Source organism: Mustela putorius, unplaced genomic scaffold (assembly GCF_011764305.1).
Source record: "Mustela putorius furo isolate JIRA1106 unplaced genomic scaffold, ASM1176430v1.1 tig00003858_pilon_pilon_pilon, whole genome shotgun sequence".
Taxonomy (NCBI): Eukaryota; Metazoa; Chordata; class Mammalia; order Carnivora; family Mustelidae; genus Mustela; species Mustela putorius.
In genome coordinates this window covers 42,047,515-42,067,444 of record NW_025422010.1, presented here as the reverse complement: position 1 = coordinate 42,067,444, position 19,930 = coordinate 42,047,515, and the positions used below count along the sequence as shown (strand labels likewise).

Sequence of the window (19,930 nt, the reverse complement as noted above, 5' to 3'; positions counted from 1 at the left end):
AAATTTCAAATGGTCAGGTTGTCCAACAGTTTTTTATTGAATACTGCCATCCAAAATAGTGCAGGCACAATGGAAGTTCATTCAAAAAGTTGTTTAAACTCTTTTGCATATTTTGAAAAGAATGCCATGACAGAGCTGTAAATAACATCTCTACTTTTTGCTTCTTTCAGCACTTTGCCTTCCCCTTCCCTGCCCTAAGTGCCCCTGAAATTTGGCTCCAGCAAGCCTTTGCTATATCTTTTTTCATGGAGTTAACCTTGAAAAGTATTGGTAAAAAAGACTAAGAATTACTGTTATTTTTAGCTGACAGGGAGTTCAGAGTTGATATTTTTCATTAAGACAGTCAGCAGTGTTGAATATCTGAGACAGGAGGCACTAACCTTGGAGCACTTTTAACTTCGCAGATCCTTCCAGCGTGTTTTCCAAATGACCAGATATCTGTGAGCCACTGCTGTATGTCCCTCCCATCTAACCCATAGGTGATATGATCTGGGTGGATTAAGTAACAGGACAATAGAATTGTGACACCAAATGAGAGAAGACGTGAAAGGAATTTCATGGCTGAATATAAGTAAAGAGCAGAGGCAATTAATAGTAACATATGCAGTGTGTTAAAGGCAAGAACTGTTCTTATCTCTGGACAGTGTAAAAGTCATGTTAGATTTTGTGGATTTCCAAACCCGACCATCCTTTCTGAGCTCCAGACAAGTACGTCCAGTTGCCTACGTGACAATCCCACAAATGTTGAAGAAGGTTCAATCAGAATTCCTTGTTTTCTTCAAAAAGTCAAACACAAAATGAATCAGCTCTTCCTTGTGCAGTCTTCCTTATCTCAGTAAATGGCATCAACATCGACCAAGTTTCTTATGCAAAAAAAGAAGAAGAAGAGGAATGAGTGCTGGTCCGAGTAGGGGTGGGAAGTTGCAAGTCCAAAGAGCGCAGTCAGAGAAGGCCTCTCCGAGAAGGTGCATCGGAGCTAAGACTTGAAGGAGGTAGAGAGTGAGCCGCACAGATAATCTAGGGTCAGAGTGTGCCAGGCAAAGAGAACCATAGGGGTGGGGTGGGGGCATGCCTGTGTCTCCCTCAGGAGCAAAAGGTAAACCTGCTTACTGACCATTGTAAAAGATTTGGGTTCCCTAAGCTCAAGAGTTCTCTTCCTATAATATAACCCACTACATGTGTGGGGGGTCACCCATCCCTCATCAAACCACTTTTATGCAAATTGGGGCTTGGGGAACCCATTTTTTAAAATGATAATGTCCTGGTTGCTGCTGTTGTTTGACTAACAGCTGTCCTTCATCATTGACCCAGAAATCTCCATATCCTTCCAGGATCCACAAAACTGACTTGTTCACTTGCAAGTAGGGCAAAATTCTTGATTTCTTGACAACGTGAAATGCTGTGGTATTATACGAAGGTAGACTGATAAATGCAAGATGGCTGCATAAGCTCTAGGCCAACCACCCAAAAAAAAAGTGAGAGAGAGAGAACTGGTATGCCCAAGATGGAGATAAAATGGAATTATAAATTATATTTAATCTAAAGTCAGGTAAAAACAGACTAATATAAATTATATTATATTACATAATAAATTATATATTAAATTAATTATATTATATAATATATTATATATAAATATTATAATTTATAAATATAAATTATATTTAAATTATATTTAATCTAAAGGCAGGGAAAAGCAGACTAAATAATAGTGGAACAAAGAGAAATGACAAGCAGTGTGGGAGATTTAAATCCAGTCATGTCAACAATCCCATTAATGCCTCAAAAGAGATTCTCAGATTGGATAAAAGATAAAATCTTTGTTCTCTCTCTAAGAAACTCACTGTGAATAGAGCTAGGTCTGTTAAAAGTCAAAGGCTGAAAGAAGTTTTATCATGTAAGCACTAATTAAAAGAGAGCTGGAGTTAGTATCCGATCAGCTAAGTAGACCTCATTAAAAGAAGCATTGCCAGAGATAAAGAGGGACACTGTGTGATGATAAAGGGGTCAGTTTAGCAAGGAGACATAACAGTCTTAGATATGGATGCACCTAACAACAGAGCTTTCAAAATACGCAAAGTAAAAACTGATAGATTTACAAGAAGGAATTGGCAAACCCATAATTTTAATTGGAGAAGTCAATACTTCTTCCTCAGTAACTGATACAATAAACAGAAAATTAGTAACAATATAGAAGACCCAAACAATACTACCAAGTTGATTTAAGTGACATTTATAAAACATTGTACCCATCATCATCAGTGTACATGGAACAGTCCCTGAGACAGACCATATACAGGACCATGAAACAAACCTCAACAAATTTTAAAGATTTAAAATCATAATAGAGTATATTCTTTGACCACAATGAAATTAAACTAGAAATCAGTAAGAGACATATCTGGAAAATATCCCCAGATATTTGGAAAGTAAACAGTACACCTGTTTAAAGAGAGAGGAGGCCAAAGCTAAAGAGAACATATATATATATTTTTTAAGATTTTATTTATTTATTTGAGAGAGAAAAAGAATGAGAGAGAGAACATGAGAGAGGAGAGGTCAGAGGGAGAAGCAGATTCCCTGCTGAGCAGGGAGCCTGATGTGGGACTAGATCCTGGGGCTCCAGGATCATGGCCTGAGCCATAGGTAATTGCTTAACCAACTGAGTCACCCAGGCGCCCTAAAGAGAACATATTTTAAACTTAGCAATACAGTGGGGCTAACTGAACATGAAAAAAAAAAAAGAATATGAACATGAAAAAAAAAGTTCAAAAAATTCAAAACTAAAAAATAAAGATAGAAGGAAACAGCAAAAATAATAAAGTTAGTAAAAAAGAAAATGCAAAATATCAAAATCTGTGGAATACAGCTAAAGGGAAATTTATAGTATTAAGTGCTTCTATTAGAAAAGAAGAAAGGTCTTAAATAAATAAGATTCCACATTAAGAAACTACAAAGAGTAAATTAAATCCAAAGCAAGAAGAAGGTAGGAAATAATAAAAGAACAAAAAATCAGTGATAGCAAAAGCTGGTTATTTGGGAGGGATAAAAACCTTAACACTATAAAATTGATAAATCTGTAGCAAAGTTAATCCCAGAAAAAGAAAGAAAACACAGATTACCAGTGTCAGGAATGATAGCAGGAACACTGAAAGTATAATAAGGTAATATTATGAATAAGTTTCTGGCAATTAATTGCGTGACTTAGATCAAATGGAAAGATTCCTTGAAAGGCACAAACTCTCAGAGCTTACTCATGAAGAAATAGGTAATCTGAATAGTTCTATATCTTTAACAATACTGAATTATTAGTATTAAAAATTTTTCCAACAAAGGAAACTCTGAGCCTGGAAGTCTTCACCCAAATTCTACCAAATTTTTAAGAAAGAAATATTATAATTTCAATACAAACTCCTCCAGATAATACAAAAAGAGGACATACTTCCCAACTCATATTATGGGGACATTATTACCCTAATGCTACTCGTAGATAAAGACCTTACAAGTAAAGAAAATTACAAGTCAGTATCACTCATAGATAGAAACACAAAAAATCCTCAGCAAAATAGCAAATCAAATCTTGCAGTGTTACCAGAAGAATAATGCAACATCCTCAGTTATCGTGCATCCCGGGAATTCAAAGGCTGACGTAATTCACAAAATTAAACGGCTAAAGGATAAAAACCAGACAGTTGTTCCAATACATGCAGAAAAAACATTTGTCAAAATTCAGCATTCTTTCATGAGAAAAGAAAACTTCGCCAACTATGAAAACTTCCCCAACACTGTACTGTTTAAATTTTCTGGAAATAATAAAATACAAATTGTTTTTGAAAGAGGAAGGTAATACATAAACTCACCAAGTAAAAACAGAAGAGTTTTGGGACGCCTGGGTGGCTCAGTCAATTAAGTGGCGGCCTTCGGCTCAGGTCATGATCCCAGGGTTCTGGGATGGAGCCCCACGTTGGGCTCCTTGCTCGGCAGGGAGCCTGCTTCTCCCTCTCCCTCTGCTCATGTTGGTGCTCGCTCTCTCTCTTTCTCTCTCTCCCTCTCTCTCTGTCAAATAAATAAAATCTTAAAAGAAAAAAATAGAAGAGTTTTAAATTGACCCTCAGTAATGCATTAAACCGATAATGATCATGTTGGTTTTAACCAGCAGACTTTCCTGGAATTTACTTTCAGTAGATCACACTTGCTACTCCTGTCTGGTTTGATTTATCCTTAAGTTTCATGTGTATTATAAGTGTTTCCTATGTGGTATGTAGGGCAACTTTTTCATTTTGTAAGTCAGGATACTGAGATATACACCTAATGATAATGATATTTTATGAATCCTTACCATGTGCCAGGCGTTGTTCTTTGCACTTCGAAGGTATTAACTTATTTAATTCTAACAGTATCCATGCATGAGGCAGGTACTCTATCTTTCCTCACTTATAGATCAGGAAACTGAGGCATAAAAAGTTAAATAACCTGTCTACGTTCATAAGCAGAGCTGGGAATTAAACCTAAGCCTCTGACACCTGGTAGGTGCTCTAGACCCTGAGTTCTACAAGTCAGGTAGCTTGTCAGTATCAAAGACAGGACCCCAACTACGCCTTCTGACTTTGAGCACTTCACAGTCATGTGAAGTGGTACACAGTACCATGATGTCTAATCTGTTTAATTATGCCTATTTAATCTGCTTCTTGTCCTTCCAATTACATTGCGTCTTTCTTGAAAATGTCTATTTTCTTTGTAAATCTTCTGGAGATCTCTCCCACTGAATAGGTTGTTAACACACGTATTGATTAAGACACAAAAACTTGAGGAAAACCCAGGATCAATGAGAAAACATATGGATTTCACTTTTAAAGACATGTTTATTATCTTTTATGGAAGAGAAGAAAATGGCTTAGCTCTCTACTTTTACCTCTTGGAGGAGTGACTATTTAGCAAGCAAAAATGCCTAATATATACCCTCATCTACCCTAAAAAAGCTTCTAATTTTTTTTAACTTCTCATTTCTATATATCTGTGTTCTAGTGATTACTCACTGGTTTCATAATAAGTGGTTGTTAAATGTGATTTTGACATTATTCAAAGGGTACAGCTGATTAATCAGACCATGACCTTGGATAATTACTGCGCACAACTAATAGCGTAATTGAAGGTAATGTGCTCTACTTAGATTTCAGGAATTGTGGCCAAATATGGTGGGTGGAGGGAAGCTGTGTAACACCCACGGAGAAGAAACTTCCTCTGAAAAAGTTGCCTTTAAATTGCACTAACATATCATTCATTCCCATTTCGCTAAAGGTTTCACTCTCAATTTTTTCTATCATTAACTGTATCTTCTGCAAACATTTTCAGAGGTGAAAAAGTTCATCAATCTTAACAATTTTAATGGTTCCTATGAAAGTAGATAAAAGCCACCTAACTATTAAAATCATCATCACTAAATACACTGTTATCTGCAAAAATTCTAACTGGGTGATAGGAATTACAAGTTGTCTCTTTGAATGAATTCGTTTCACATTCTTTGCTAATGGTACAGCCTGACTCCAAATGAAATTTGGGGCTACGCAACTTAAACCTTTCATCTCAAATATTTTCCATGAAGAAAACGAAGCCTTTTGTTACTCAAGAATTGCTGGAGACAACATGGTAAAGTGAGAAGGAACATCCAAGTACCAGTGCCGTTTCGGATACTTACTTGGTTGACTTGGGTCAAGCAACTCGCTCTCTCATCCCATAGAGTCTGTAGGACAGAGCTTTCATCAGCTTGTTGGATTGTGACGAGAATTAATTAATAGAGGAGCTCTCGGGCCATAGTAAACATACAGTAGCTGTCTGTTCCCTTTGCTTTTGATGCATAAATTTACTTTTCTCCTGGAAGTTGGTAGTTTTTTTGTTTTTTGTTTTTTGTTTTTAAGATTTTATTTATTTATTTGACAGAGATCACAAGTAGGCAGAGCAACAGGCAGAGAGAGAGAGGGAGAAGCAGACTCCCTGCTGAGCAGAGAGCCTGATGTGGGGCTCGAACCCAGGACCGTGGGATCATGACCTGAGCCAAAGGCAGAGGCTTTAACCCACTGAGCCACCCAGGCATCCCAGAAGTTGGTAGTTTTATCATTTTTTAAATCAGTGTGCATCCAAATCCAAGAACTGAATATCCGCATAAGACATACAAATGAGAGCCAGTTTGAAAACAGGAACTTACGTAGAGAGGGAGTCTCTTGCCTACTCCACGGCTCCTCCAGTGGGAACACAAGTTCCTTGAGGCTTAGAGACAAGTCTGTGTAAACCACAGAGTGAACCAAAGTAGATTCCATTGCATTACTTGCTGCTTTGATGATGCGACATGTCCGCAGTCTTTCACGTTGGTCTGAAGTACCCTTGCTTGAACGCTGTGCCGTCTGCCTCACTTTGATTGTACACATTTTGTTATCTCCATCCAGAATCTCCAAAGTGGATGAGTACACACACCCAGAGGTCGCACCCACCGTCCGCAGAAGCATGGGAAGATAGTATCAGAGCTTTCCTTTCTTCATCTAAAAATAAACACATGGAGTTTTCCTCATTCTTAGTATTGGCACACACAACCCGCCAGGCTTCAGCCGTGTCAGCCACCGACAGTATCCCCAGGAGGAGAGGGGGGTTCTCAGCTTGGAAGGCTGTCACTCACTTACAGGTCACCTCACTCATTTACAGGTCCTTGTAGTGTATGTTATTGATGGTTATAATATCTAGATTTAAGTAAGTAAACCCTCTAAATGGAGGGTGGGTATTGTTCCTGCAAAAGAACCACAAATCAAAGGCAGTGCAGTATAAGTACACGTGTCAAGAAGGAAATGGCTGAGCTGATGTCCCCCTCATCCTAGAACAGGCGCTGCGTTACAGGGTAGAAGCAGCAATGAACCAGCCTCGTCTCACCAGAGCCGGATGCGCAGAAATTACCAGGCAGCATGTTTGCGTTATGGATTTGAACTGACTGTGATAAACAGTGTCCTTACTGTGACCAGTACTGTGTTTGCTGCTGATAATGTGAAGACTTCAGGATTAGTAAGGCATAGGATAGCTAATCGTCCAGATTAGTTTTAATGATCATACTTTAATGAGTGCTAAAAAAACTATTTTGTTTTTACAGTTAGGTAATCTCTTTACACCAGTGTTTGTCTTTTACATATAAAACAGAAAACCTATACATGAAAATGTATAATTTTTAACAGAACATTTTTATATTTTTGCATGTCTGACTATAAATACTTAAGTGTTACTCTCTTGAATAAAAAGAAAAAGACGTATAATCTTCTTGATTTATTAACATCATGATCTTAAAATGATTTCCTCAAAAAATAATGACATTCTTTTCACTTTGAGGGACAGATGTTAAAGGACAGTGTTACATTGAGAATTCTCCTACGTTACCAGCATCCGGCTGCTCTGGGGCACAAAATGAGAAGTCCTAGCTTGCTGTTCATTATCCCTGTGGCTCAGGGAGAAGAGTGCAGTGAATAAATTAAATTTATAAACAATCCCCTGAACATCATTTTCACCATTAGCTTCAATTCCTTTCTCATTTAAGCCTTTTTTTTTTGAGAGTTACTAGTAAGCCTCAAAACTGACGGGTTTTAAGCTGTAGCATTCTCTTCCCGCCTTCTGAGGGGGGCTGCCGTCTCACTGAAGTCTGACTAAGGAAGGGCGAGACCACCGGCAGAAAGAGCTGGATTTAGGAGGCTTGCCGCCGCACGGTGGGGGGCCTTGGTCCAGAGCGCTTCGAGGCTGGCTCTGACGCAGTCCTCAACCCCTTCAGACAGGAGGTGCGGAGGAGAGCTCGTAAAGTCAAGCCGGGTCACTCTGGGAAGTGGGACCACTGTGGGAGTAGGGCGCCTCCTAAAAACACAGCTGGTACAACTACTTGTTCAGAAACACCAACACTTTACGTTCCAGGTGATCACCTTCTTCAGCTCACGACTGCTGCAGGCTGGGGCTGAGCTGTCGGTGGAGCGGGTCCTGGAAATCATCAAGCAGGGGGCTGTCGCGCTGCCCAAAGACCGGCTGAAGGTAAGACCGGAGAAGGAACCGCGCCCTGGGGTATTGCTTGGGCTGAGTGTTTGTGTCTGAGCGGGCGCAGGGCAGAGGCACCCCACTTTCTAGTACTGGTGCTAGGAAGGGTTCTTTAAGCACTTCGCCCTCTCCTCCATGCTGGCACACAGAACAGCGATGCAGAGGAGTCTGACAGTCTTGCCAAAGAAGGACTAACACCTTCGCATACTGTGAGTAAGCCAAATACTGGGAATAAAGAAGCACCATATGTTTTTTGACCCAGTGAAATAATTCAGTCTTGTAAGTATCAAGCATTGATGGGAAGGCCCTGCTGGTGGTGGGGATGCTGACTGCCGCTGCCAACCCACACGTGGTGTGTCCGTGGAGCTTGCAAGCGGCTCAGTGATGAACTCCTTCCATCCGCACAAGCCTTACAGGTAGGTAGTGTTTGGCCCCAACTTTTCAGATGCACAAAGAGGTTAATGACTTCCCGAAAACCACACAGCTAGAAAAGTGTGGAACTGGGAGATTCGTGCTCAAGCAGTCTGGCTCTAAAGTCCACACACCGAGTCCCCTCTGGAAAGAGCAGCATTTCTTGCACAGATCGGGGAACGGTTGTATCTTAAGAAGGCACTTATGAGGTGCCTGGGTGGCTCAGTCAGTTAAGCATCTGCCTTGGGCTCAGGTCATGATTCCAGGGTCCTGGGATCAAATCCCAATCTCCCTGCTCAGTGGGAAGCCTGCCTCTCCCTCTCCCTCTCTGCCTGCTGCTCCCCCTGCTTGTGCGTGCTCTCTCTCGAGTGCTCTCTGCCAAATTAAAAACAAAACAAAAAACAAAAAACCCTTATTTAAAAAAAAAAAAAAAAAGAAAAAGAACACACTTCCTTTTGTATGTCAGTGTGTTTCCAAAGTGATCTCATGATATAAAAGTCATACTCCAATACTGATCTTCTCATAAGAAAAGACGTGAAGGGGACATTGAGTGGCGTCTCAAGACTGTGCAGCACGGTAGCCTGTCTTTGCTTTAATGCTTCTTATTAGTGTTTGCCTTCATCACCTCAGTTTTTTGGAGTGCTCGTTCCCGAATTAAAAACACAGGGCATCCTAGCAGACACGTGGCCTTCTTCATCATAGTGTTTTATCACAGCTAACTTCTGGTCCAGAGTGACTGTTTTGGGGGCCGTGTTTTCAGCACTATCACAGAACACCACTGCTTATGAAGGCTTGAGAGAGAGATTGTTGTAGGAGATGAAAATATTTTCAGTTATAACAACAGAGTTTGTAAAACAATAGCACGTGAGTCATCGTAACCACTTAGAGAAGTTCCCGGGAAAGGAAAGAGCAGTGGGGTTCGTGTTTATCGGCTGGAATGGCACCACCGTGTGGTAGTAATGTGAACACTGGTGCTCACCAGACCCTCCCACTGGGATTTGCCTCCCTTCCTGACAATTCTGTGAATGTAAGAAGTTTATATGGTTTCCGCTCTTATGTAAAGTAAGGCTTCGGAGGACTTTTTGTTCTGAGGGTGTGTGTGTGTGTGTGTGTTTGCATGTGCGTATGCAGGTTTTCCAATTTACTTGAACTGCTCCATGGGATCCAATACAGAAATCCATAAAGATGGGAGTGGCTGCTCGCAGGAAATGGTGGATCTTGGTCTAAGCTAAGTCAGGAGAGAAGTGGAGCTATCAGGAGGCTGGAAGGAGAGGGTCACAGAGGCTTCAGGAAGGGGATTTGAGTGCAAGCAAAGAGTGGGTATGGTGGAAGTCATGGCAATGGGCATAAAGAACAGTATATTTAGACTGAAGACATCAGAAGTGGAGCACAGCTCAGTGATGGTCTGGCCTTGGCCGTGAGTGAGGAATGGAAGTGCTGTGCCTGTGAATGGAAGTCAGTGTGGTTGAGCAGCTCATGAACGGGAAGCCGAGGATGGCCTACTCACATAGGCTTCATAGTCCCTCAGGACAATAAGCCGTGGGGTGGAGAGCAAGACTGTGAGTCAGATGCTGGAGCCAAGGGGACCATAGTCTAGAAGGCAGTAGGTGCCAGCTGTGTAGGCCAGAGGAAGCTGGTACCAGCCTCATAGGGGCAGAGCTTTCTGTTTAGAGATAGAGGAATAGTAGCCAGGAAACAATCATGAAACGATAATGAAAGCAAAGCACCAACCCCACACCCCCAGACCCTGAAGTCCAGAATGCGAAAGGATGAGCAGTGTCTCACTTCCGAAGTCCCTAGGGGAGTCAAGAGTCCTAGGGGAGAGCTGGGTTTCACTTAAGAAAGAAGTAAGGTCGGAAGACTCCCTGCAGGACCGAGAATGTAGGGATGTTTAACGAGCCTGAAACAGGCATCCGGAAGTGCGCTGTAGGATACGGGAGCAATGTGGCGAGCATCACGTCAGTAAACCAAGCTGTGTGCAGAAGCGGGTGACGTTACGAAAGAACTTGTAATTCAAGGATGGTGAGGAAGAAAGGACGTATAGCCTGAGAACAGAGGGCTTCAGGAAAATAGAGAAACTGTGTTCAGCTACTGTAAGGACGATTCTGTAAAGGAGGAACTAAGCAGCGTGTGGTAGGCCAGAGGACAGTGGGTAGAAGCTGAACCAGGACAAGTGTTAGTTCAGTACCTGATGGTCAGTGTGAGAAGAACACCAGATGGCAGAGGGACTCAAATCCAGAACGTCGGGGGACGCCTGGGTGGCTCAGTGGGTTAAGCAGCTGCCTTCGGCTCAGGTCATGATCCCAGCGTCCTGGGATCGAGTCCCGCATCGGCTCCTTGCCCGGCAGGGAGCCTGCTTCTCCCTCTGCCTCTGCCTGCCATTCTGTCTGCCTGTGCTTGCTCTCTCGCTCTCTCTCTCTGATAAATAAATAAAATCTTAAAAAAAAAAAATCCATAACCTCGGAAAAGAGGTTGAAAGGATTCCTATTGTAGAAAGTCATAGAGGATGACCCCAAAGATCTCTTGTAATTCTTAAGAGTCTTGACTTGCATCTTCTAAAATGCCATGAAGAATTTTTATAGAGCAGAGCTCTAGGAACATCCTCCTCCTCTTCCAAACTACCTAGAGGGCAGTGCCCTGTCGCCACCAGACAGAGCCCGGAGTCCTTGGACTGGAACGCTAGACCATGCACAGCCTACCCCTATGTGCTGTTCCAGTCTTTTCCTTTTTTTTTTTTTTTTCCTTTTTCCTTTTTCCTAGCCAGCGCACAGCCAACCAGCATGATCTCTGGGCCTTTTGCTGCTTCTTTCCTGCATGGTTGGAGTTCGGTTTTGCTTACCTGATTCTCTCTTCCCAGTATATCAGTCCCTCACCCCTTTGCTTTTTGCTTATCCAAATGCTAAGTATTCAGAGGCCTTGCTGAGTTTGAGAACTTGTTTGAAACCTTTTCTTTTACTGCTCACCCAGCATAGGCCTCCCTCCTCTAAATGCCCATAGCTTTTCATACTTAATTTGGTGGGACTCCTGTCCTCGTCCAGCCTGTACATACTTGTTCAAATGTTATCTGTCTCCCTCTCGAGTGTAACTTCCTTGAGAAGGGGGGGTCATGTCTTATCTGCATCCCCTTGATGCCTCGTTCAATGTCTTGTACTTAGTAGTTACTCAGTAAATGTGATGAGAAGGTGAATGAAATGTTCTAGAGAGGAAATGGGAACTTGTTAGAAGTAGCACATTAGGTAGTAGATACAACGATGGGCAAAATAGGTAAAAATGCCTGTCTTCATAGGGCTTATTTTTTTGGTGGGGGAGATAATCAGATAAATAAGTAAATACAACCAGATAAATAAGTAAATAAGTTATCAGATAATAAGTAATCAGATAATCAGAGAAATAAGCAAATCAAATAAGACAAGCAGATAAATAGTAAAATGCTTGCTACTTTAGGCAGCAGTAAACGGGAGGAAAAATACAGAGGAGAAAGACAAGGACAGTGTTAGGGAAGAAACAGTGTTGGTTGGGGTGGGCAGAAGGTACTTGAATCTGTGCCACTTTGCTATTTTTTGTTGTACATTTTTTTTTTAAATAATTTTAGACTTACCAGGAAAGTTGCAGAAACAGTAGAAATAGTTTACGTAAATCCTTCATCCAGGTTCCTCTAATGTTAGCAACACATGTAACATAAATTACATTACTTACATTATTTATCCTATATTACAACTACCAAAACTAGAAAATTAATGTGAGTACAATACTGTCCCCTAAATTACAGACCTTATGCAATTTTTACTGGTTTTTTCCTCCTGGGTTCTTTATTCTGCTCCTCAGTCCTGTCCAGGATTCCACTTTGCGTTTAACCATTATGTCTCCTTATTCTCCTCCAGCCTATGACTGTCACTCCGTCTTCCCTTACCTCTCTTGACCTTGATGGTGTGGATAGTTCTGCTCAGTCACTTTGCATAATGTACCTCAGGTGTTTTTTTTTCTGATGTTTTCTCATGATTACACTAAAGGTATGCATATTTGACAAAAGTACCCACAGAGATGGTATTGTATCCTTCTCAGTTCCTAGAATCAGGAGGTACGTGATGTCAGTATGTCTCACTCCTGGTGATGAGTATCCTTGATCATTCGGTTAACTTGGTGTCTACCAGATTTCTCCTGTGATGAGTCAGTGTTCTGCCCTTTGTAAGTAATTACGGTCTTAGGAGCGAGACTTTGCTAATATCCTCTTTCTCCTCAAACTTTTGGCCATTTTGTCATCCACAGTGGACCTGCACAGTTCCTACCGTGGTGTTAACCTAATGATAATTCTGTATTTTGTTATAGATTATAATTCAGTCCTGTCACTTCCTTTGTTGCTCGAACTGTTCTAGCATTGGCCCGTGGGCGCTCCTCCGGGTTGGATCCGGTGTCCTCTGACTTGCCCCGTTCTTGTTTTGAGCACACCTTTCGTCTTCTGCGGCACAAAGTATTTCAGACTCATCTTGTTTTTCCTGCCCCAGTCCTAGAATCAACTACTTCTCCAGCGAGCTCTGGTTTCCCCTTCTTTTTCTTTTTCTTTTTTTAATAAATGGTATTTTGGAAACAAGGCCTGGGCATTAGGCCATCTTCCTAGAATTTTATGTACCCTTCCACTTGCTCATCCTTTCCCCATCTCCTTTCTGTTCTGTGGACAACCAGTGCTTCCTTACTGTGCTGTCAGACCAGGTACTCTTCTTCTTTTATATCTATTCCTACCCTGTGGTAAACCTTATTAGCGCCTCTCTTTTGACTTATTGCTCACTACTTGTGTCTTTAGTCCATTTTTTTTTTACTGTTTTCAAACCCAGATATATTTCTAATTCCTTTGGTGAATGCTGCTGGCCCAAAGACCCCTCCCTAGGCCGTAGCAGATTGCAAACGTTCATGAGTTCACTACAATACTTAAAGTGAAATGAATTATAGTATATAGGCTGTATGTTTGAATGTTGATATGGTGTTCCTTCATTATACTATATTCAGGAGAAAAAGTCTTCTCTATGTTGGAGACAGTAACATACAAATGAAAATATAACTTCATTTTTTCAGGAGTATGGCTAAGGAGAGATTAATTCATCTGTGGGAGGTCCCAGGCCAGTTAACTCTTATTTAGACTAATACCCTATGGAAACCAAGGTCATGGATAAATCCCTTAAGTGGGCCAGTTCGTTTTGTTCCGAAACATAGTGAGAAACTGTACTTACTTCAGCTTACCATCTCACTCTGTGGTTGCAAGAGGGACAGATGGTGGAGGAGGGATGATTTAGTTTAAAAAAAAAAAAAAGAAAGAAAGAAGAAAGAAAAAAAGGAAAGAAAGAAAACCATCCCCAGTACTAGAAAAGAAACTTAAGTTATATTTATTCACAGATGGTGAGTCATCTTCAGTTGGTTTAAATGATAGCACATTATTACCACAGATGTTACCACGGGAAAAAAAAAAAAAAGCTGTTTATCTTTATAATCAAGTCTTGTCTCAATTATTTTAATCATCTTTTTGGATTGAGTGTTTATAACAAAATGAATCACTTAAAACCTCTAGAGTTTAATTCATGGAATACCGCTGTATCTAGAGTTGATTGAAAATTCAAGCTGTGTGTTGAATAATATTTGTATTATACAACATGACAGCACATTATTTTGCCTTTTGGGTGGTTTACTAATATATACTGATAAAATAATTGTCGGGTATGTAATAATAGCTTTGTATGCAAGACATATAAAAGAGGTTGTTGGAAATTGGAAATGCTGCTTTAATAAGGCCTTTATGAAAGTGTGGAATAGTGTGCAGTTATTGGTTTATTCCTTCTTAAAATATAAATTAAACATTAAGGTGGGGCACCTCGGTGGCTCAGTGTTTTAAAGCCTCTGCCTTTGGCTCAGGTCATGATCCCAGGGTCCTGGGATCGAGCCCCGCGTCGGGCTCTCTGCTCAGCGGGGAGCCTGCTTCCCCCTCTCTCTCTGTCTGCCTCTCTTCCTACTTGTGATCTCTGTCTGTCAAATAAATAAAATAAATAAAAATTTAAAAAAACACATTAAGAAAATTTAGAATTCTTTCCAACTACCCTTTGGGTTGTTAAGAGAAGCTCAGTGATCCTTACTCATGAGAAATAGTTAGCTAATGTCAACTGAAGATGAGCCAAAGGTTTTTGAAGTTTCCTTTGCATTATAGAACTCAAGCCAATTTTGTAGAAGAATTATTCTTCCAATTTTGGGCAAGTAAACATGAAGATCTGGAAGCCCATGGCATAGTAATTGACTTTCAACCAAATAAAATATTTTTCAATCAAATGTTATTTGACATAGCCTTCTAAAATATTTGTGTAATATCCTGTGTGGGAACATATACTCTTTGGATAAATCTGTCTATATTGTTAAACAACTTGGCTGTTCAGAGTAAATAGTATTAATGTCATTCTAAACATCCTCTTCTTACTGGTATTCCGTGAAGTCTGGGAAAGGCGATACCAGGTAATTAGTTTTTTCAGACTCTCCTGCATAAACAGAGACATAGAGGACGGGCTCTGAAATCCTAAGTTGCTTATTTCTCCTTTAGGGTTTGGAAGGAAATAAATAAAGTTAGTGTGTCCTCTGGGAGCTGAGTTAGAAGCCACCGCTCAAGGTTCTCACTGTCTGCCTGCACAGCAGGGCATGTTCCCGGCTCCCATTTCGCTTGCTAGGGAGCAGCCTGAGTGTCCTGACGACGGGGCCGGGGACATCCCAGGCCGTGCAGCTCTCGTTCCGCTTCCGCTCCAACTTACTCTCAGTTACACAAAGTCTCCAGGTTCCCTCTTTTCTTTGGTTTCGTGAATTATCTGTCATTTGAGAATTAAGAGTTTTACCATATATCTTGAGTTTGAAAAATAGGTCATGTCTTTCAGGGAGAATTAACCAGTTTCCCTTTTAGTATAAACAGGAAGCTATGGAATAGTGTAAGTTATTGACATTAACTGAACTTCTCATTTCATTCTCCTGATAAACCATAGGAATTAAGCGTGGATAGCCAGTGTCACACTAAATTATTTTTTTTTAAGATTTTATTTATTTATTTGACAGACAGAGATCACAAGTAGGCAGAGAGGCAGGCAGAGAGAGAGAGAGGAGGAAGCAGGCTCCCTGCTGAGCAGAGAGCCCGATGCGGGACTCGATCCCAGGACCCTGAGATCATGACCTGAGCCGAAGGCAGCGGCTTAACCCACTGAGCCACCCAGGCGTCCCACACTAAATTATTTTTAAAGCCTTTATTTTATATTCACTTTTTAGAGTACTTCCACTGTTCCTTGTTATATAAAGAGAAATACAGTTAACTGAAATTTCAAGAATTTTTTCATAGCTTCTTAATACTGACTTGCTTAAAAACTGCCCCCATTCTCCTGCTGGAGTCTCTCCCCATCCCCATCCCAAGTGTCTGTCATTTCCCTGTCCATTCTCGATCCCCAGAGCTGCTTTCTGAGGGCCACCCTGGTGTGCCCACCTGCTGTTGGGTGTCCCTTCTCCAGGTCCCCCAGGAACTACCATTAGCAGGTTGACAGCTACACTATTCTGTGTCTCCATGGATTTTTACCCTTGGAATGCAGCCAGTCAGGATCTTCTCTCACGCAGAAGTGCCACTAGACCCTGAGTTCTGTGAATTCTGATGATTTCCCAAATCTCTCTTTTCCTTCCATGTTCCCACTGTCCCATTTCGCTTCCCCACATCTCATACAGTGTGTTACCGTAGCCTCCTAACTGGAGTCCCCACTTCCCCAGGCTTCTTCCCAAGGCTCCCTTTGCTAGAAGTATCTCCTTGGCCCACACTGCTTTGATCACACACGGAGGGCCCCTCAGAGCCTCACTCTTGACTTTGGTTCTTGTTGTCCCCGTGGCTTCTGTGCCCCAGAGTGCTGACTTGCCTCCACGTGGACGGTATAGTTGCACACCTGTGCCTTCCTCCTGCTGCTCCTGCCTCCTCCCTCCTCTCCCCACAATCTCATAGCTTCATGGCTTTTTGTCACATGAACGACTCAAGCTTCAAGTTCCAGCGCAGCCCACCCTGATTCACCCAGGCAGCACAGACGCTGAACAAATTAACGTTGCCACCCCCTCTCTTGATTCCTTATATCTCTTCCCTTTTGGCCAAAATATTGATTTCTTGTTTGGTCCTTTGGCTCTTCTAATCCATTTCACAATATTAGAGCAAAGCATCAAGAGGACTTCGTCCTACCCCAGTGAGAAGTGAGGATTTTCTCTGTGACATACTGTACCAAGGAGCCTTTGGCCCAGGCTCTGGAGCGGAGAGGGGGAGGCTTGTCACATATACAAATAACACATTATAATTTTATTTATTTTTTTTAAAGATTTTATTTATTTATTTGACAGAGATAGACACAGCAAGAGAGAGAGATCACAAACAGGGAGAGAGGGAGAGGGAGAAGCAGGCTTTCTTCTGAGTAGGGAGACCAGTGGGGGCTCGATCCCAGGACTCTGAGATCATGAACTGAGCCGAAGGTAGACACTTGACTGACTGAGCCACCCAGGCGCCCCGCTAGTCTGCTTTAAACAGGACATTACCAGGGCATTGTTGGGGAAACACAGGTGTCTAAGACACCAACCTGCCCTCAAACCATCAGGGCACCTGGGTGGCTCAGTGGGTTAAAGCCTCTACCCTCGGCTCAGGCCATGATCCCAGGGTCCTGGGATCGAGCCCCGCATCGGACTCTCTGCTCAGCAGGGAGTCTGCTTCCCCCACCCCTCTCTCTGCCTGTCTCTCTGCCCACTTATGATCTCTGTCAAATAAATGAATAAAATCTTTAAAAATAAATAAATAAAGCAGGACCACCTATGCTGCATGTCCGAAGAGCGGTATAGAAGTTAAGCTCTGGAGGGGGTCAGAGCAGGGAAGGAGACATCACTGGGAGGGTCTGAAGGAGAAACCTGGACTTGATCTTCTCTGTCTTGAAGGGATGGTGAGGTTTCCATAGACTGAGATGAAAAAGGAGAAATCCAAACAGAGGGAAATTTATGGGTGAGTGAAAGAGAAGACCCAAGGCAAGTTCAGCTTCATGTCCCATTGAAAGAGTAGGAATCTCAGATTCCCGCCAGCAGATTCATGTGGTTGGTGTTATTTAGTGACACACTAATGTCATTAGACTAGTGGCTTTCAAACTTTTTTGACCGCCACCCACAACAAAAAATGCATCATACACATTTTTATACAACTGAAACAAAAGTTTCATAGAAGATAAAAGTTTCACTTGCCCTTAGTAAATGTGATGAGCTCTGATATTTCCTATTTCTTTACTTTTTTAAATTGCCAGGCAGACCTATTAAATCAATTTAATAGTCCACTATTATTTAATGACTCAGTGCTTGAAATAAGCATTAGAACATTGGTTTCCAAAGCAGGAAACCTTGAACCGGCTCTTGAACCAGCAGCATTAGCATCCCATAGGAGCATGTTAGAAATGCACATTCTTGGGCCCCACCCCAGAATTCCTGCAGCCAAAACTCTGGGGGCTGGCACCCAGCCGTGCTTGAACAAACCCCAAAAAGCACAGCAGTAGATCATTCCCTCCAGTGCACCAGCACTCTCCACTCTTGGCCCTCTGCACTGGGTTTTTCTTCTGCATCTCCACTGTTCTCCCTGATGTCATGCCCCCACTCGCCATCTTCTTGAGAGCTGCCCTGATCTCTGGTTTCAGTGTTTGCACTTCCAGTCCCCTTAATTCCCCTGTATTTCTTTCTCCACGCTATTTATTACCTACCATACTGTGTTCCTGTTGTTCTGCAGATAATGGAAGCTCCAGGAAGGCAGGCACCTTCATGGTTTGTTAATCTGATGTATCTGAAACTACATTGGCCCATGTGGGCGCTTTCCTATTTACTGGTTGGAAAGGAGGCAGGCGGACCACTGGATGGGGGCCCAGGATGCTGCCTCAAGTAAACATTCTTTAGAGAACAGCTCTCCGTAGTCTTTTTGCAAGGTCAGCTTTCATGCCAAAATACCATAGTGGAGCAAAGTTCAAAGCAGAAGTCCCAGTCACTTTATAGGAATAGTTACATTTCTTTCAAGCCTATAGTATCAGTCCATATTCATGCATTCTGAGAGCTACAAAACTCTGATCTGACCTCCATTTCGGAGCCCCCGTCAACAGGATACTGCCTGTGCAGATGGGCCTCACTGAATTTTTAATAGTATCTCTTCTTGGCTGTTGCTGGCACTGATTCCATTATAGTTCAAGCAGAGGAAACTATTCAGATAGTGACCTCATTCTATTTCTGAATCTTTCTTGTAAAAGGAAGAGCATGGTGGAGCTACCAGGCTGATCGTTCTGACTGCCTGCCCTCTGCTTTCTTCGGGATATGTAGAGCATGCGTGTTTTCAGGTCCAGACAAACACTGGTAATAAGCCGGTCACATTCTGACAGGGAAATTAGAGCTCCAGTGCCCCGCACCATCCCACCAGCCAATAGTCTCTTCCTCAAATTCAGTCTGCTACTAGTTTGTGACTACTTTAATGGTTCTAATGGCCTTGTTTGGCTTTTTCTTCTGTATTTTTTTATGAATTTAGACTTAATTTTTTCTTACTGTTCTCTCTCTTCTTTTTGGAATGTTATCAATTCTTTTTTACTTTTGGCTGGACTCTAGGAAGCGCTAAGCTTGAAAAGTACAGGTCTGTCCTGGGCTTGCATCCTAAGAAAAGGGACACTGGTGACATTCCTGTTGAGGTTTTCCCAGATTCAAAATGATCTCTGCAGAAGTTTAAAAGTCAGAGTGGCTCTCCCTTCTGTTCTCAGCTTCTTGAGTTTCTTGTCCAGGAAAGACGAAGACCCAAGTCTTACTCACAAGTTACTTCTTTGTCTTCTGGAACAATAAACACCAGCTCATTAGTGGTTCAGGAGACCACTGTGGTAATGCTGGCAGCTGATTTTTAGGACCATTGGATCCCCCTGTGAGAACTGTCTTCGGAAGTACATGATCTCAAATGCACACGCACGCATGCACACAGACCCCAACACACACGTGTACATGATGTTGTTTGAGCTTTCCAAGTCACCAGTCTACACATCGGTGGGGAAGCAAACAGGAAATCTCATCCAGGAAGAGTCAGTCACTCAGTGTAAAATCCCTCCGAGCAATTTTTTGAGGACAAGGACCGTAGAAAGTGTGATAGAACTTTGATAATGTGAATGTTAGAATCCTTTCTGTATGGGTCTTATGTAAGAACAAATCTGCTCATGCCGTTTCTCCTTCCATCAAGATGAGGGTTTCTTCTAGTGCACTGTTTTCAGATGCAAATTTCTGACTCTTCACCTCAGATTCTCAGTGGTTTGGTGATGAACTTGGGATTCTTATATTTTTATATTTCTCAGTAGGCTTCACACCCAGCATGGAGCCCAACATGGGGCATGAACTCACAACTCTGAGATCAAGACCTGAACTGAGATCAAGAATGCTGAGCTGACTGAGTCCCCCA

At 41.9% G+C, this 19,930-nt stretch overlaps 1 protein-coding gene across 2 annotated transcripts in view; it reads left to right on the top strand.

Moving 5' to 3' along the window:
* The window catches only part of DYM (dymeclin), a 334,042-nt gene that overhangs the window by 271,673 nt on the left and 42,439 nt on the right, over nt 1-19,930 (top strand). For both annotated transcript variants that reach the window (XM_045065612.1, XM_004752183.3), the window contains one exon: nt 7,933-8,046. In XM_045065612.1, the coding sequence (XP_044921547.1) occupies nt 7,933-8,046 (114 nt within the window). The remainder of the gene's footprint in view (nt 1-7,932; nt 8,047-19,930) is intronic.